This window comes from Macrobrachium nipponense, chromosome 31 (genome assembly GCF_015104395.2).
Source record: "Macrobrachium nipponense isolate FS-2020 chromosome 31, ASM1510439v2, whole genome shotgun sequence".
Classification (NCBI taxonomy): Eukaryota; Metazoa; Arthropoda; class Malacostraca; order Decapoda; family Palaemonidae; genus Macrobrachium; species Macrobrachium nipponense.
In genome coordinates this window covers 65,729,620-65,741,156 of record NC_061093.1, presented here as the reverse complement: position 1 = coordinate 65,741,156, position 11,537 = coordinate 65,729,620, and the positions used below count along the sequence as shown (strand labels likewise).

Here is an 11,537-nt window from a genome sequence, read left to right as displayed (position 1 = left end):
GGCTATGGTAAAGGATCTTGCAACGAGTTTGCAGGAGAAGGCGACCAGGACCTCTTGGTACAGTCTTCAAGACGCCCAGCAGTTCCTTCCACATCTTCATTCGGTAAACCCCCGAAGAAAGTCAAACCCTTTGCGGGGCACCCCCCTCGAGAGCAGCTCCTCGAGGGAGAGGTTTTTCGAGAGGAAGAGCTTCATTTAAAACCGAAAATCCACCAAATGAAGATCTTGTCCTTCAGACGCCAGTCGGGGCCAGGCTGAAGTTCTTTGCGGAGGCATGGAGCAGAGAGGGGCGGATCCTTGGACTCTCAAGGTCGTAGAGCAGGGGTACAAGATCCCCTTTTTTACTATCCTCCTCCTTTAACATCAACTCCCAGAGACCTCTCTCCGTCTTATCAGGGAGAGAAGAAAAGTATCCTTTTCGATCTTTTAGACCAGATGGTCGAAAAAAGAGCGGTGGAGCAAGTCTTGGACCTGGGTCACCGGGCTTCTACAACAGGATTTTCCTGGTACCGAAGCAGTCGTCGGGTTGGCGCCCAGTCCTGGATGTGAGCAGGCTCAATCTTTTTGTGGAGAAGAACAAGTTCAAAATGGAGACGCCTCAGTCGGTGCTAGGAGCCTTGAGACCTGGCGACTGGATGGTGTCCTCTGGACCTGCAGGACGCGTACTTTCACGTCCCCGTCCACCCTCTTTCAAGGAAGTACCTGATTGATTCGTCTTAAACAACAGGATTTGGCAATTCAGAGCCCTTTGTTTCGGTCTCAGCACGGCCCCGATGTTTTTACAATGATAAATGAGGAATGTAGCGAAGTGGCTCCATTCTTCAGGGATCAGGATATCCCTCTACCTCGACGATTGGCTGATCAGAGCGTCGTCGAGACAAAAATGTCTGAAGGACCTTCAGTTGACGTTGCCCTAGCAAAATCTCTGGGTCTTTTGGTCAACTCCGAAAAGTCGCATCTGACCCCCGACACAGTCCATCGTGTATCTGGGGATTCAGATGGATTCAGTGGCTTTTCGGGCGTTTTCCATCCCAGGAACGTCAGCGGCTGGTTTAGAGAAAGTCGCAGCCTTCCTAGGGAGAGAAGCTTGTTCGGCGAGGGAGTGGATGAGTCTGCTGGGCACCATTTCCTCGCTGGAAAAGTTTGTCTCGCTGGGAAGACTGCACCTCAGGCCTCTTCAATTTTTTTTTTCCTTGCGGAAGAATGGAAGTCGAAGGAGGACCTGAATGCGATCCTAAGGATCTCAAACAAAGTAAAAAGACCACTTAAGATGGTGGCTCGACCCTCAGAAGTTACGAGAGGGCTTCTCCCTAAATCTTCTGAGCCCCGACTAGTGTTGTTCTCAGACGCTTCCATTTCCGGTTGGGGAGCAACACTAGGGGGGGAGGAGGAAGTGTCAGGCTCCTGGAGAGGGGAACAGGTAGCCTGGCACATCAATGTAAAGGAAACTGGCAGCGATATTCCTGTCGCTGCAGTTTCTTCGAAGACAAACTGTCCGGCAAAGGTTGTTCAAGTCAACTCAGACAGTACCACAGCCCTTGCATATCTAAAGAATCAGGGAGGAACTCACTCCCAGATCCCTTTTTCTCCTTGCGAGGGAAGTTCTGCTATGGGCAGACGCAAGGCACATCAAGATCCTGACGAGATTCGTGGCAGGGTTCAGAGTGTCAGGGCGGACCTTCTCAGTCGACAAAATCAGATTTTCTGCCAACAGAATGGACCTTGCACCAGGAAGTCTGCAACAATTATGGAGATTGTGGGGGGACGTCCTCTTAGTCGACCTGTTCGCTACGTCGAGGACGAAGAGGCTTCCTCTGTATTGCTCCCGTTCTGGATCCAGGGGCAATTGCGGTGGACGCGTTGCTCTGGAACTGGACAGACCTAGATCTTTACGCCTTTCCCCCATTCAAGATCATGGGGAGGTCATGAGGAAGTTCGCAGCTTCAGAAGGGACAAGGTTGACTCTGATTGCCCCGATGTGGCCAGCAAGAGAGTGGTTCACAGAGGTCATGACTTTCCTTGTGGACTTCTCAAGAACGTTGCCCTGGAGGAGAGATCTACTCAGACAGCCTCACTTCAAAAGGTATCACCAAAACCTCTCCGCTCTGGCTCTGACTGCGTTCAGACTATCGAAAAGTTGGCCAGACGAGAGGCTTTTCAAAGGCAGCTGCGAGAGCAATCGCTAATGCTCGAAGAGCCTCTTCAAGAGCTGTCTACCAGTCTAGTGGGCCTCCTTCAGGGCATGGTGCAGAAAGGAAGGAATTTCCTCTTCCACGACCTCTGTGAACCAGATAGCAGATTTCTTACTCTATTTAAGAAATGTGCAGAAATTGGCAGTTCCTACAATTAAAGGTTATAGGAGTATGTTGTCTGCCGTTTTTCGCCACAGAGGACTGGACCTCTCCGACAATAAGGATCTACACGATCTCTTAAGGTCGTTCGAAACCTCCAAGATTCCACAGCAAGACCACCCTCATGGAATCTCGATGTGGTTTTGAAACATCTAATGCTAAGTCCCTTGAGCCTCTCCATGAAGCTTCTCTAAGGGACTTGACGAGGGAAAGGAAAGCGCTTTTCCTAGCTTCTCTGGCGACGGCGAAGAGAGTTAGTGAAATCCAAGCGTTCAGTAGCCTAGTGGGCTTCAAGGGGGACAACGCTGTCTGCTCGTTGAGCCCGTCCTTTTTTTTGGCAAAAAACGAGAACCCGTCTAATCCTTGGCCGGACGAGGGCTTTGAAATCAAAGGTATGTCGGGTCTCGTGGGTCAACGAACCAGAGAGAGCCCTGTGGCCCTGTCAGGGCTCTCAAGTTCTATGTTAATAGAACTAAAGAGATAAGAGGTCCCTCAGGTAATCTCTGGTGCTCGGTGAAGAGACCAGATTTGCCGTTGTCGAAGAATGCTGTGGCTTTCTTCTTGAGGGACGTCATTAAAGAGGCTCATTCATCTTGCCAGAAGACTGATTTGAGCCTTTTTTAAAGTGATGGGAAAGCTCACGAAGTCAGAGCCGTAGCTACTTCTCTTGCCTTCCAAAGGAATATGCTATCAAAGATATCCTTGATAGCACCTTTTTGAGGAGCAATTCCGTATTCGCCTCACATTACCTCCGGGATGTGAGAACGATCTACGAGAACTGTAGTTCTTTGGGGCCTTACATTTCGGCAGACACAGTTTTGGGGGCTGAAGGTAGCTCTCTCCCTATCCCTTAGCTTAGTTTAGGTTAGTTTTTTATTGTGTTTTTGGTTGATGGTGAGATCTTCTGTGGAAATCTACCCATTCTTTAGTTTAACTGTCAGGGGTTTTTTGGTTAGTTGGTCAGGTGGTGTCGGTTGCTGTGTTACTGCCATATGTTTGGCTAGATGGTCTGTCACATTGAGGTCACGTCCTGTTGACAGAGCATCCAGAGTGCACCAGCACTACAGGTCTACACCTGGCTGGCAACTCTGATAAAAGCAGAAGCAGGCTTAAGTGACAGGCTTAAGTAAGGAACCAAGAAGTAAATCTTTTACTTAATTTAAGTTTCCTAAAAATCCTATTCTGTCTCTACCCACCATCCGAAGGTGGGATTCAGCTATATATATATCTGACAGGTAAGTTTCATGAAAAAATGTTATTGTTATAATACAATTAAGTTTGTTCATACTTACCTGGCAGATATATATAATTAGAGTGCCCACCCTCCTCCCTCAGGAGACAAGGGTCATGAATAAAATATGAATAGAAAATGGGAATGGTTCCTGATATCCGCCTCCCAGCGGCGGGAATGGGTACTACCACCTGGCCGCCCACTACGTGTGCCGCGAGTTTTGAAATTCTGTCGGACGTCAGAAAATACAGCTATATATATATCTGCCAGGTAAGTATGAACAAACTTAATTGTATTATAACAATAACATTTTCTTAGGATTTTTACGATGTTCCGGCTTACGACGAGTCTCAAGAACGGAACCCCCGTCGTAACCCCTTTGACCGCCTGTAATTGTATTCTTGTTTCACCAATTAAATATCGAGTAAATAAGACCTGGCCAGCATGATGATGGTGGATCGTCCGTGATTGGTTTACCCTAGTTCGAGCATTTTTTCAGGAAGCGGCCGTGTTCCAAGAGAGGTGGTTGCTATGTCGCCGCTCGTCATTTATGCTGCCTCTGAATGAAAGTTTAGTTGTACAATGTCTCTAATATTTAGTGTTACTTTAGGGAAAGGATCCAGAGGGATGATCCCCCATCTAGATCAGGCGTTGTGAAGTGAAGTCAGGAAGGTTAGGTAAGGCCATGAAATTTTAGGAGAGGTTAGCTAGGTGTTTGTTTTTGTCTGTGGAACTTGTTCCTGTTGTTCTACACTGACACCCCCCCCCCCCCCCCCCCCCACCGCCCCCACCCCCCCCCCCCCCCCCCCCCCCCCCCCCCCCCCCCCCCCCCCCCCCCCCCCCCCCCGCTGCTGGTGGTAAACATTTTACTTTAAACCATTAGAGTAAGTGACCAAGCAGCGTCATAGCAGCCACCTCTCCCAGAACACGGCCACTTCCCGTAAAAGCACTTGAATTTTGTCATTATTTCATAATTTAGGAGAAAACACTTACTTCGGGAGGAGTATAGAGATCACATTGTGCTGCCTGGATGGGCCACAACTCTTTGGCTGATGCTCATGGCAGCGAATTCAAGTACTTTTTCAGGAAGGAGGCCACTTTCTGGGAGAGTAGGCTGCCATGTCGCCGCTCAGTCATTTATTGCATTTTGGACAAGGAAAAATAATTTTCCTGTTATAATGTTGGTTATTTTTCCTGTTATAATGTGTGCATGAAAACTTTGAACATTTCCGATGTTAGTTTCATTCACAAATAGTAACCCAACCAACCTCATTCAACCTAACCTATCCTAGGGTACCTGGTCCCTACCTTAGTGCATGATATTATGTAGTTGGAAAACATTCCATAAACTTAACTTAATTTTATTAAAAACTATCAGTGGGATTAGATGAGGTCCTTGTTAAGTTTAATTTTTTAAAAACTATCAGTGGGTTAGCTGAGGTCCTTGTTTTTCACTCATTTTATGTTTTTCTTTACCCAAAAACCTTGCTTTCCCACTGTGGTCTCCAGAATTGTAGGATGTAACGGTGAGGACCAGTATCTCTCTAAAAGTACTCATATGCTAAAGACGAGTTTTAGAATGTTCATACATGTTTTTTCAAGTCCAAAATGCAGTAATAGTTTAAATTAAAACAATAGCTCTTGGTTGTGGACTTAGTTTTGGATTAAATTGCCTGTAACCCAGTTTCTTCTAGACATTGGTCTGGTATGTGAATGTAGGCTATGTATAAGGGATGACTATTCCAGTGTAAGAAGTATGCTAGAACAACACTGAAAATTATTAGTACTTTAGAATTTGGTGCCTTATGACAGCAGAAACAGTTGAAAATTCTTACTTTACAATTATGGTGTCCTATGACAGCCGGAAGTTAGACTTAACAGCAGAATTTTCAACAGTATTGACCAGAATGATTGAATATAGCCTAAGCTTAGGGATAGAGGGAACACAATTGGGTTACACTAACACATTCTAAAACACAGGAGATATTACATAAGCTTTCAGAATGCCTTTTGAGGTGCAGGTCTTATGCATCCAGTCATGTTTCACCGATACTGATTGTACACCGCATTCCTGAGAGGAGGCGCAGGAGGTAGACATGTTACCTCTCTCATGAAGTAATTTCTGTCTCCTTGGGTGTACCTTCTCAAAAACTTATATTAGAAGACAGGGGGCATGAATTTGAAAACCTTGGTAGTCATCACCAAGACTTTAGCCTTTGGACAGTGGAGAGGATATTGTCCATATCCCTCAGTTGTTCCTGGTGACTGTATATTTAGTGAACACATTAAGTCATCCAGGAAAGGTACGCTCCAGCAATTGATATTTAACCTGTAGTTTGTAAGGCAACTTGGAGTGTTTGGCCAACCCCTCATTGATATCTTTGCAGTGAAGCTGAATCAATGTCTCCAGCTGTGTCTCTCCCCCAGTTCAGGGCCCTCAACCCGGGCAGTAGATGTTATGATTCAAGATGGGGCTTACCTATTGGAATGTTGTTTCCTGGGGGTATGAGGTGCCACAGCAACTCAGGTTGGTGGTAACTCTTTAGGATCATGTTTAGTTGTGTTTTTTAGCTCCCATCAACTGCAGGCCTGAGGCACAGAGCCAAACTTGCCATTAGCATTGCACAATCTGAACCAATGGCTATATGTATTCAAGGTCCATGTTCCACCTCCTTGCAATAGTGGGATTTCACCTGATGACGATCCTTATCTGACAAGATCTTGCTATATAAGCAGTGATAAGGATACGGTGGAAACCTCGACATACGAAAGTCCCAAACTTACGAAAAATTCAAGTTACGGAAAGCGAATACAAAAGATTTTTTGCCTGCTGCATAAGGGAAATAATTCAGGTTACAAAAGGTGTTACTGTTAAGTCCCAAGATTCGCCCTGGACCACCGAGAAACAATTTTAAAAACTCGCGCGCCGCCAAACTGAGTAGACTCGCCACCATCCTCCCACACTCCCTTTGGTTCCTGATGCTAGTCACCGCCGTAGGATCCTGCTCTCCTATTGGTCAGCATCTACCCCATCGTGCTCTACGTAAAGGCGTCATTCGGCACTCTGTAGCAGCATAGTTGTCGTACGCACACGGAATTTGTTAGTTCACATATATGATTTCGTTTGTTAACGTAAATTCGTGTTAGTGGTTTCGCTTTGTACTTTATCGTGTTGTGTGAGAACTTAATTAGTACATAACTTAATTACGTATAGTCATGGGTCCCAAGAAAGTTGCTGAAGTTCACGGAAAGAAGAGGATGCTTTCTATGGAGACAAAGATGGAGATCATTAAAAAGTATGAAGCTGGCATGTGGTTGAGTGTGATCGCTAAGGAATGTGGCTGAAATCCGTCGACAATAGGTACCATTCTTAAGAATAAGGAAGCCATCAAAGCAGGTACTCCTTCCAAGGGCGTGACTATTTTGTCCAACAAGAGGAGCCATGTGCGTGATGAGATGGAGAGGCTGCTGCTTCTATGGATTGAGGACAAAGAAATCGATGGCAATACGATAACTGAGACGGCAATCTGCCAGAAGGCCAATGCTATTTTCACTGATCTGGTTACCCAGGCCGAAGACGACAGAGGAGAAGGGACGTCGACGGCAACCCCAGGCTTCAAGGCTGCTCGGGGGTGGTTTTATAAATTCCTTAAACGGACTGGCATCCATTCGGTGGTGAAAAAATTAAAATTTTGTTTAAAAAAAAAACGTAAAGTATAAAAAAGTAAAAAAACATGTAAAAAAAAAGAAATTAAATTTTATGTTTTTTGTTAAGTGTTAATGTTTTCTGCCATTTGTTAATGTGTTTCGTAAAGTTTAGTGTTCATGTTTTCTGCCATTTTTTAATGTGTTTCGTAAAGTTAAGTGTTCATGTTTTCTGCCATTTGTCCTCCTCCTCTGTCGCCACTTTCGGAGATCGCCTCACTTGAAAGCTAAGGTTCCCATTTTACTACATATGTATGTACACTAATAAAATTTATTTACAGGTAATCAAGTTAGGTTAGGTATTGAATGGTCCAAATTGTTGTATTTCATTGTTTATTGGTCAATTCAGCTTTATTATAAAATTTACTGGTGTGTTTTTGTAGGGCTTGGAACGAATTAGGCAATTTACATGTAAAATGTGGTTCAAGATACGAAAAAATCAGGTTACGAAGGCCGCTTCGGAACGTATTAATTTCGTATCCTGAGGTACTACTGTATTTCTAATTTCTGACAATTTGGTTATAGGAAAATCTCTTACCCTCCTCCAGCACACAATGTTGGAGTCAGCTAATGATAGTGAAGTTTCACCTCAGAAATAATAATTTTTATGATGAAATCAAATTTTTTAGGTATTCACCCTCTATCATCAAGATCCATCCCTCCTCCCCTCATAAAAGATTAAGAGAAAAATAACAACCAAAACATTTGCTGTCTTACCTGGGGTGAGGATAACTTGGGAGCATTCGTTAACGATTATTTCAGTTTCAACACTTGTCGAACCTGCACCAAGTTAGCCTCAGATAAAGCTAACAGTAGAGGGTAAGTACCAAAAAAATTGATTTATCATAAAAATAATTATTTTGGCAAATCAAAAGTGGAGTCTTATATGCCATCAAAATATGAATTTTCTTATTAATCGAATCAGGGTGGGTCTTGATCTCAAAGGTACTGAAGTGAAAGATTCTAAGATGGCATTGGTTATATGTTCTAAAAATTATTTCTGCTTTCCAGGAAGCTGTGTTATTCATTTAATGTGTTGTCTTCGTGATTGACGATAAAGTAGTATGAATCAAAATTAAAGATATTACTTTGACTAAGGTTTTTTTATACTGAGAATGTCACTCATCCGTTTGTAGGAAGCTTTTGTGACAGCTTGAATATGATTTCTTTTTTCCTTTAGTGGAAAAACCAAAAATCGATTTCTTATTATACTGTAGTTCTGCTTTCTTCACGGTACAGGGTAATTACTGTAATTTATTTTCTGTCTCCTCAGATAGTGACCTTGGCAGTGAAGAAAGGGAAACACAAGGCCAAAGAAGAAGAATATACTGGCATTAAAGAGCAGTAAGTTTTCAATATAATAAATGGTTAACATTGTGCTGTAGAAAAAGCAGCAATCCCTTCTGTATTTATGGAAATATGATCCTAAACTTTCAAAAGCATGTATGTTTTTACCCACATAAAACATGTTCTACATATATAACAGCATAAAACATGTACTACATGTAAGTATGCCTTCTTTTTTCAGAATGTACCAAGACAAATTAGCACAGTTGAAGAAACAGCTACAACAACTTCGTGATAACAGCCATCCCGAATATAATAAAAAAATGAAAAAAATAGATGCAGCATATAAAGAAAGGTAATTTAATCTTACTATTCAGTGTATTTGATGACGTCAGCGGCCTTTTGATTTTGTTTTAATTCTTACATATGGTATTATTTTTTCTCTTGAATTGGGTGCATCACATGAACATTGCTCTTTATTTGTCAAGGTTTATTATCTATGTAGAGTCACATGGTTTTTTTTATGGAAAATTTATATTTATTAAGTACAAACCCATTACTTTGCAATATCCTGTTTGTGCCTCAGGATAATCTCCAGACACTCCACAGGAGAAAGAGTCTCCTTTCCCACTTGTCTGAGTATGCATCCCAGTTCCAGGGTGGCCCTAATGGAAGTTTGTCATTCATGGAGAAGGGGTAGGAATGAGTATGTCTTTGAAAAAATTAATCTCTTGCTATTGTCTACCAAACAATTACATAGTTGTAGGTTCCCTACCGTGGCAAACCAAATGTAGGTGACAGGTATCCGCCCACTTCCGGACTCCAGGTATGAATATATGAATGCATGTCAGGGAACACTTAGACCATAAGGGCTTCATGTAATTAGTGTTTTTTTCATGGAAAATATTTCAGATATGTATAGGACTAGGACTACTTTGGAATCAGGATGCACACTCAGGTAGGAAGTGAGGCTTCTTGTGTGGAGTGTCTTGAGATCACACAAAAATACTGTCAAAAAGTAATGGGTGTGTGATGAAACACTTATTTTACTACCAGCAAAATGAATTGAAGTCATGATTAGAAGACCTTTATAGCTAAAATATATGACCTACACAAGTAACTACTGTAATATTAGCTATGGCCTATGAAAGGGTGTCAATTGCAGTCTTCTGTGTACAACACTGGTAAATAGCTACATTCCTTCTACTTGTTACTACTTATTATTTTCCATTGATTTCTCCCCATAGTAGCTATATTCTTCAACTTTATGTTGCTTCAATTAAAAGATCTTTGTTTAAAATAAAGTCCATCGGGCAAGCTCTGGTGGAAATTCAAAATGTAAATGTGACATAAAGTTTGGTAAATATTGAAAGCTGTAGGTCACAGGTATTTTTCTTGCAGATTACGACTAAATGACTTATGGCGTGAAGTAGAGATAGAATGTGTGGAAAGGGACTATCAAGCTGAAAAAAAACTGGCATGCAGAGAATTTGAAGAGAAGAAGAAAGAACTTAAAGAAAATCTTTTGATTGAATTAGAAGACAAAAAGAAAATAATTGAACAGGAGAGATATACACTTGAATTAACTGGAGATTCAATGGAGGTTTGTTATAGACTGAGATTCTCTTAATTTTCAGTTACAATCCAATCATAATGGTACAGGTATGAAGTTCACAATTATACTTTTTTACATTAGTACAGTTATATAACAACCCATTTGTTTTAATTGCAGTCAATGTATATACATCTTGAAAATTTCTGTCTATGCAAAAGATAATGTAGATGGATGTTATTATTTTATGGGAGGCTAGGGCTGGCACCTCTCCTTCCTTTTTCTGTTAATGATGTATCGGTACATATATTAATATTCAATGAGATGTCAAGGTTATTGTGTTAGTGCATTTTTACAGGATTCCTGAAATGTCTTTGTGCTTCAGTACAGTAACCTTTGTTGTGAATTATCATTAGTCATTTTTCCAACAGTACAAACCTGTTTCAACTCGCAAGCTTCGCAGAAGAGGGAATGAGCCAGCTCCTATTGTTGAGAAACGCAGAAAGCCAGTTGCAACTACCTTACAGTTACTGCTGGATGAAAGAGAAGTGGATGAAGATTTGAAACTGATAAACAAAAGCAAATTGATGAGTATGAAGAAAAGTAAGCTGTTTTGTAGTTGTACTAATTAGTCACTGACAACCATCATTTTGTTGTGCTTACTCATGCTTGTTTATTAAACACTGGTTATTGGAGAGAGTGAGAAATTATCTTTACTTATTTTAATCCTTTTGCTTCAGTTGCAAACTTTCAAGCACCATCAAAAGATGAATGTTGGCTACTTTTGAAAGAGTACCCTTTAATTTTAATTATTCTCTAATATCCTAGTCATAAGTCCAGGTCTGCACTTATTTGTAGCAGCTTCGTAAACTTCACCCTTTCCTCACAAAGAATTTTATAACCTTTGTCCTAGTTGCACCCTTTGCCTTTAAAGATCTTCCTTCTTACATTGCAGATTCTCCATATGATTTTGCTTTGCTTTTCTGATACTTATGGATTTTGCATCATCTTTGTGTCATATTTTTATTGTGTTTTGTATAGTCTTTGATCCTGTAAGCAGTACCACTTGTAATGTACCTTCTGTGAAATTCTGCAGATAGTTTAAAGGTTCTTTGCTTTCTGCTTTTTAACATTTCATCTATTCTCTTTGGTCTTTTCTTACTTGTTGATTTGCTTTCCAGGCTGTTTAATTTTGCCTTGCTTTAATTGTTACCTTATTAAAAACCGATCCTCTGGGCAAACCCTTAGAAAATCTAGAAATGTGACTCAGTGGTCATGTCAAATTACGATATAATAATTATTATAATAATGTATTTGAGAGGGTCTGTATCAAATTGCTAAGTCTAAAAAAATCAGGAATGTTGATACATGATGCAATTTTGTTGGATTTCTGTAATTTTATTTAGTTTAC

At 41.5% G+C, this 11,537-nt stretch overlaps 1 protein-coding gene across 1 annotated transcript in view; it reads left to right on the top strand.

The window, feature by feature from the left end:
* LOC135207055 (sin3 histone deacetylase corepressor complex component SDS3-like) overlaps positions 1-11,537 on the top strand; it is a 59,831-nt gene that overhangs the window by 39,704 nt on the left and 8,590 nt on the right. Inside the window, exons 2-5 of the mRNA XM_064238690.1 lie at positions 8,561-8,631; positions 8,816-8,929; positions 9,976-10,177; positions 10,558-10,729. Coding sequence (XP_064094760.1) covers positions 8,561-8,631; positions 8,816-8,929; positions 9,976-10,177; positions 10,558-10,729 — 559 coding nt within the window. The remainder of the gene's footprint in view (positions 1-8,560; positions 8,632-8,815; positions 8,930-9,975; positions 10,178-10,557; positions 10,730-11,537) is intronic.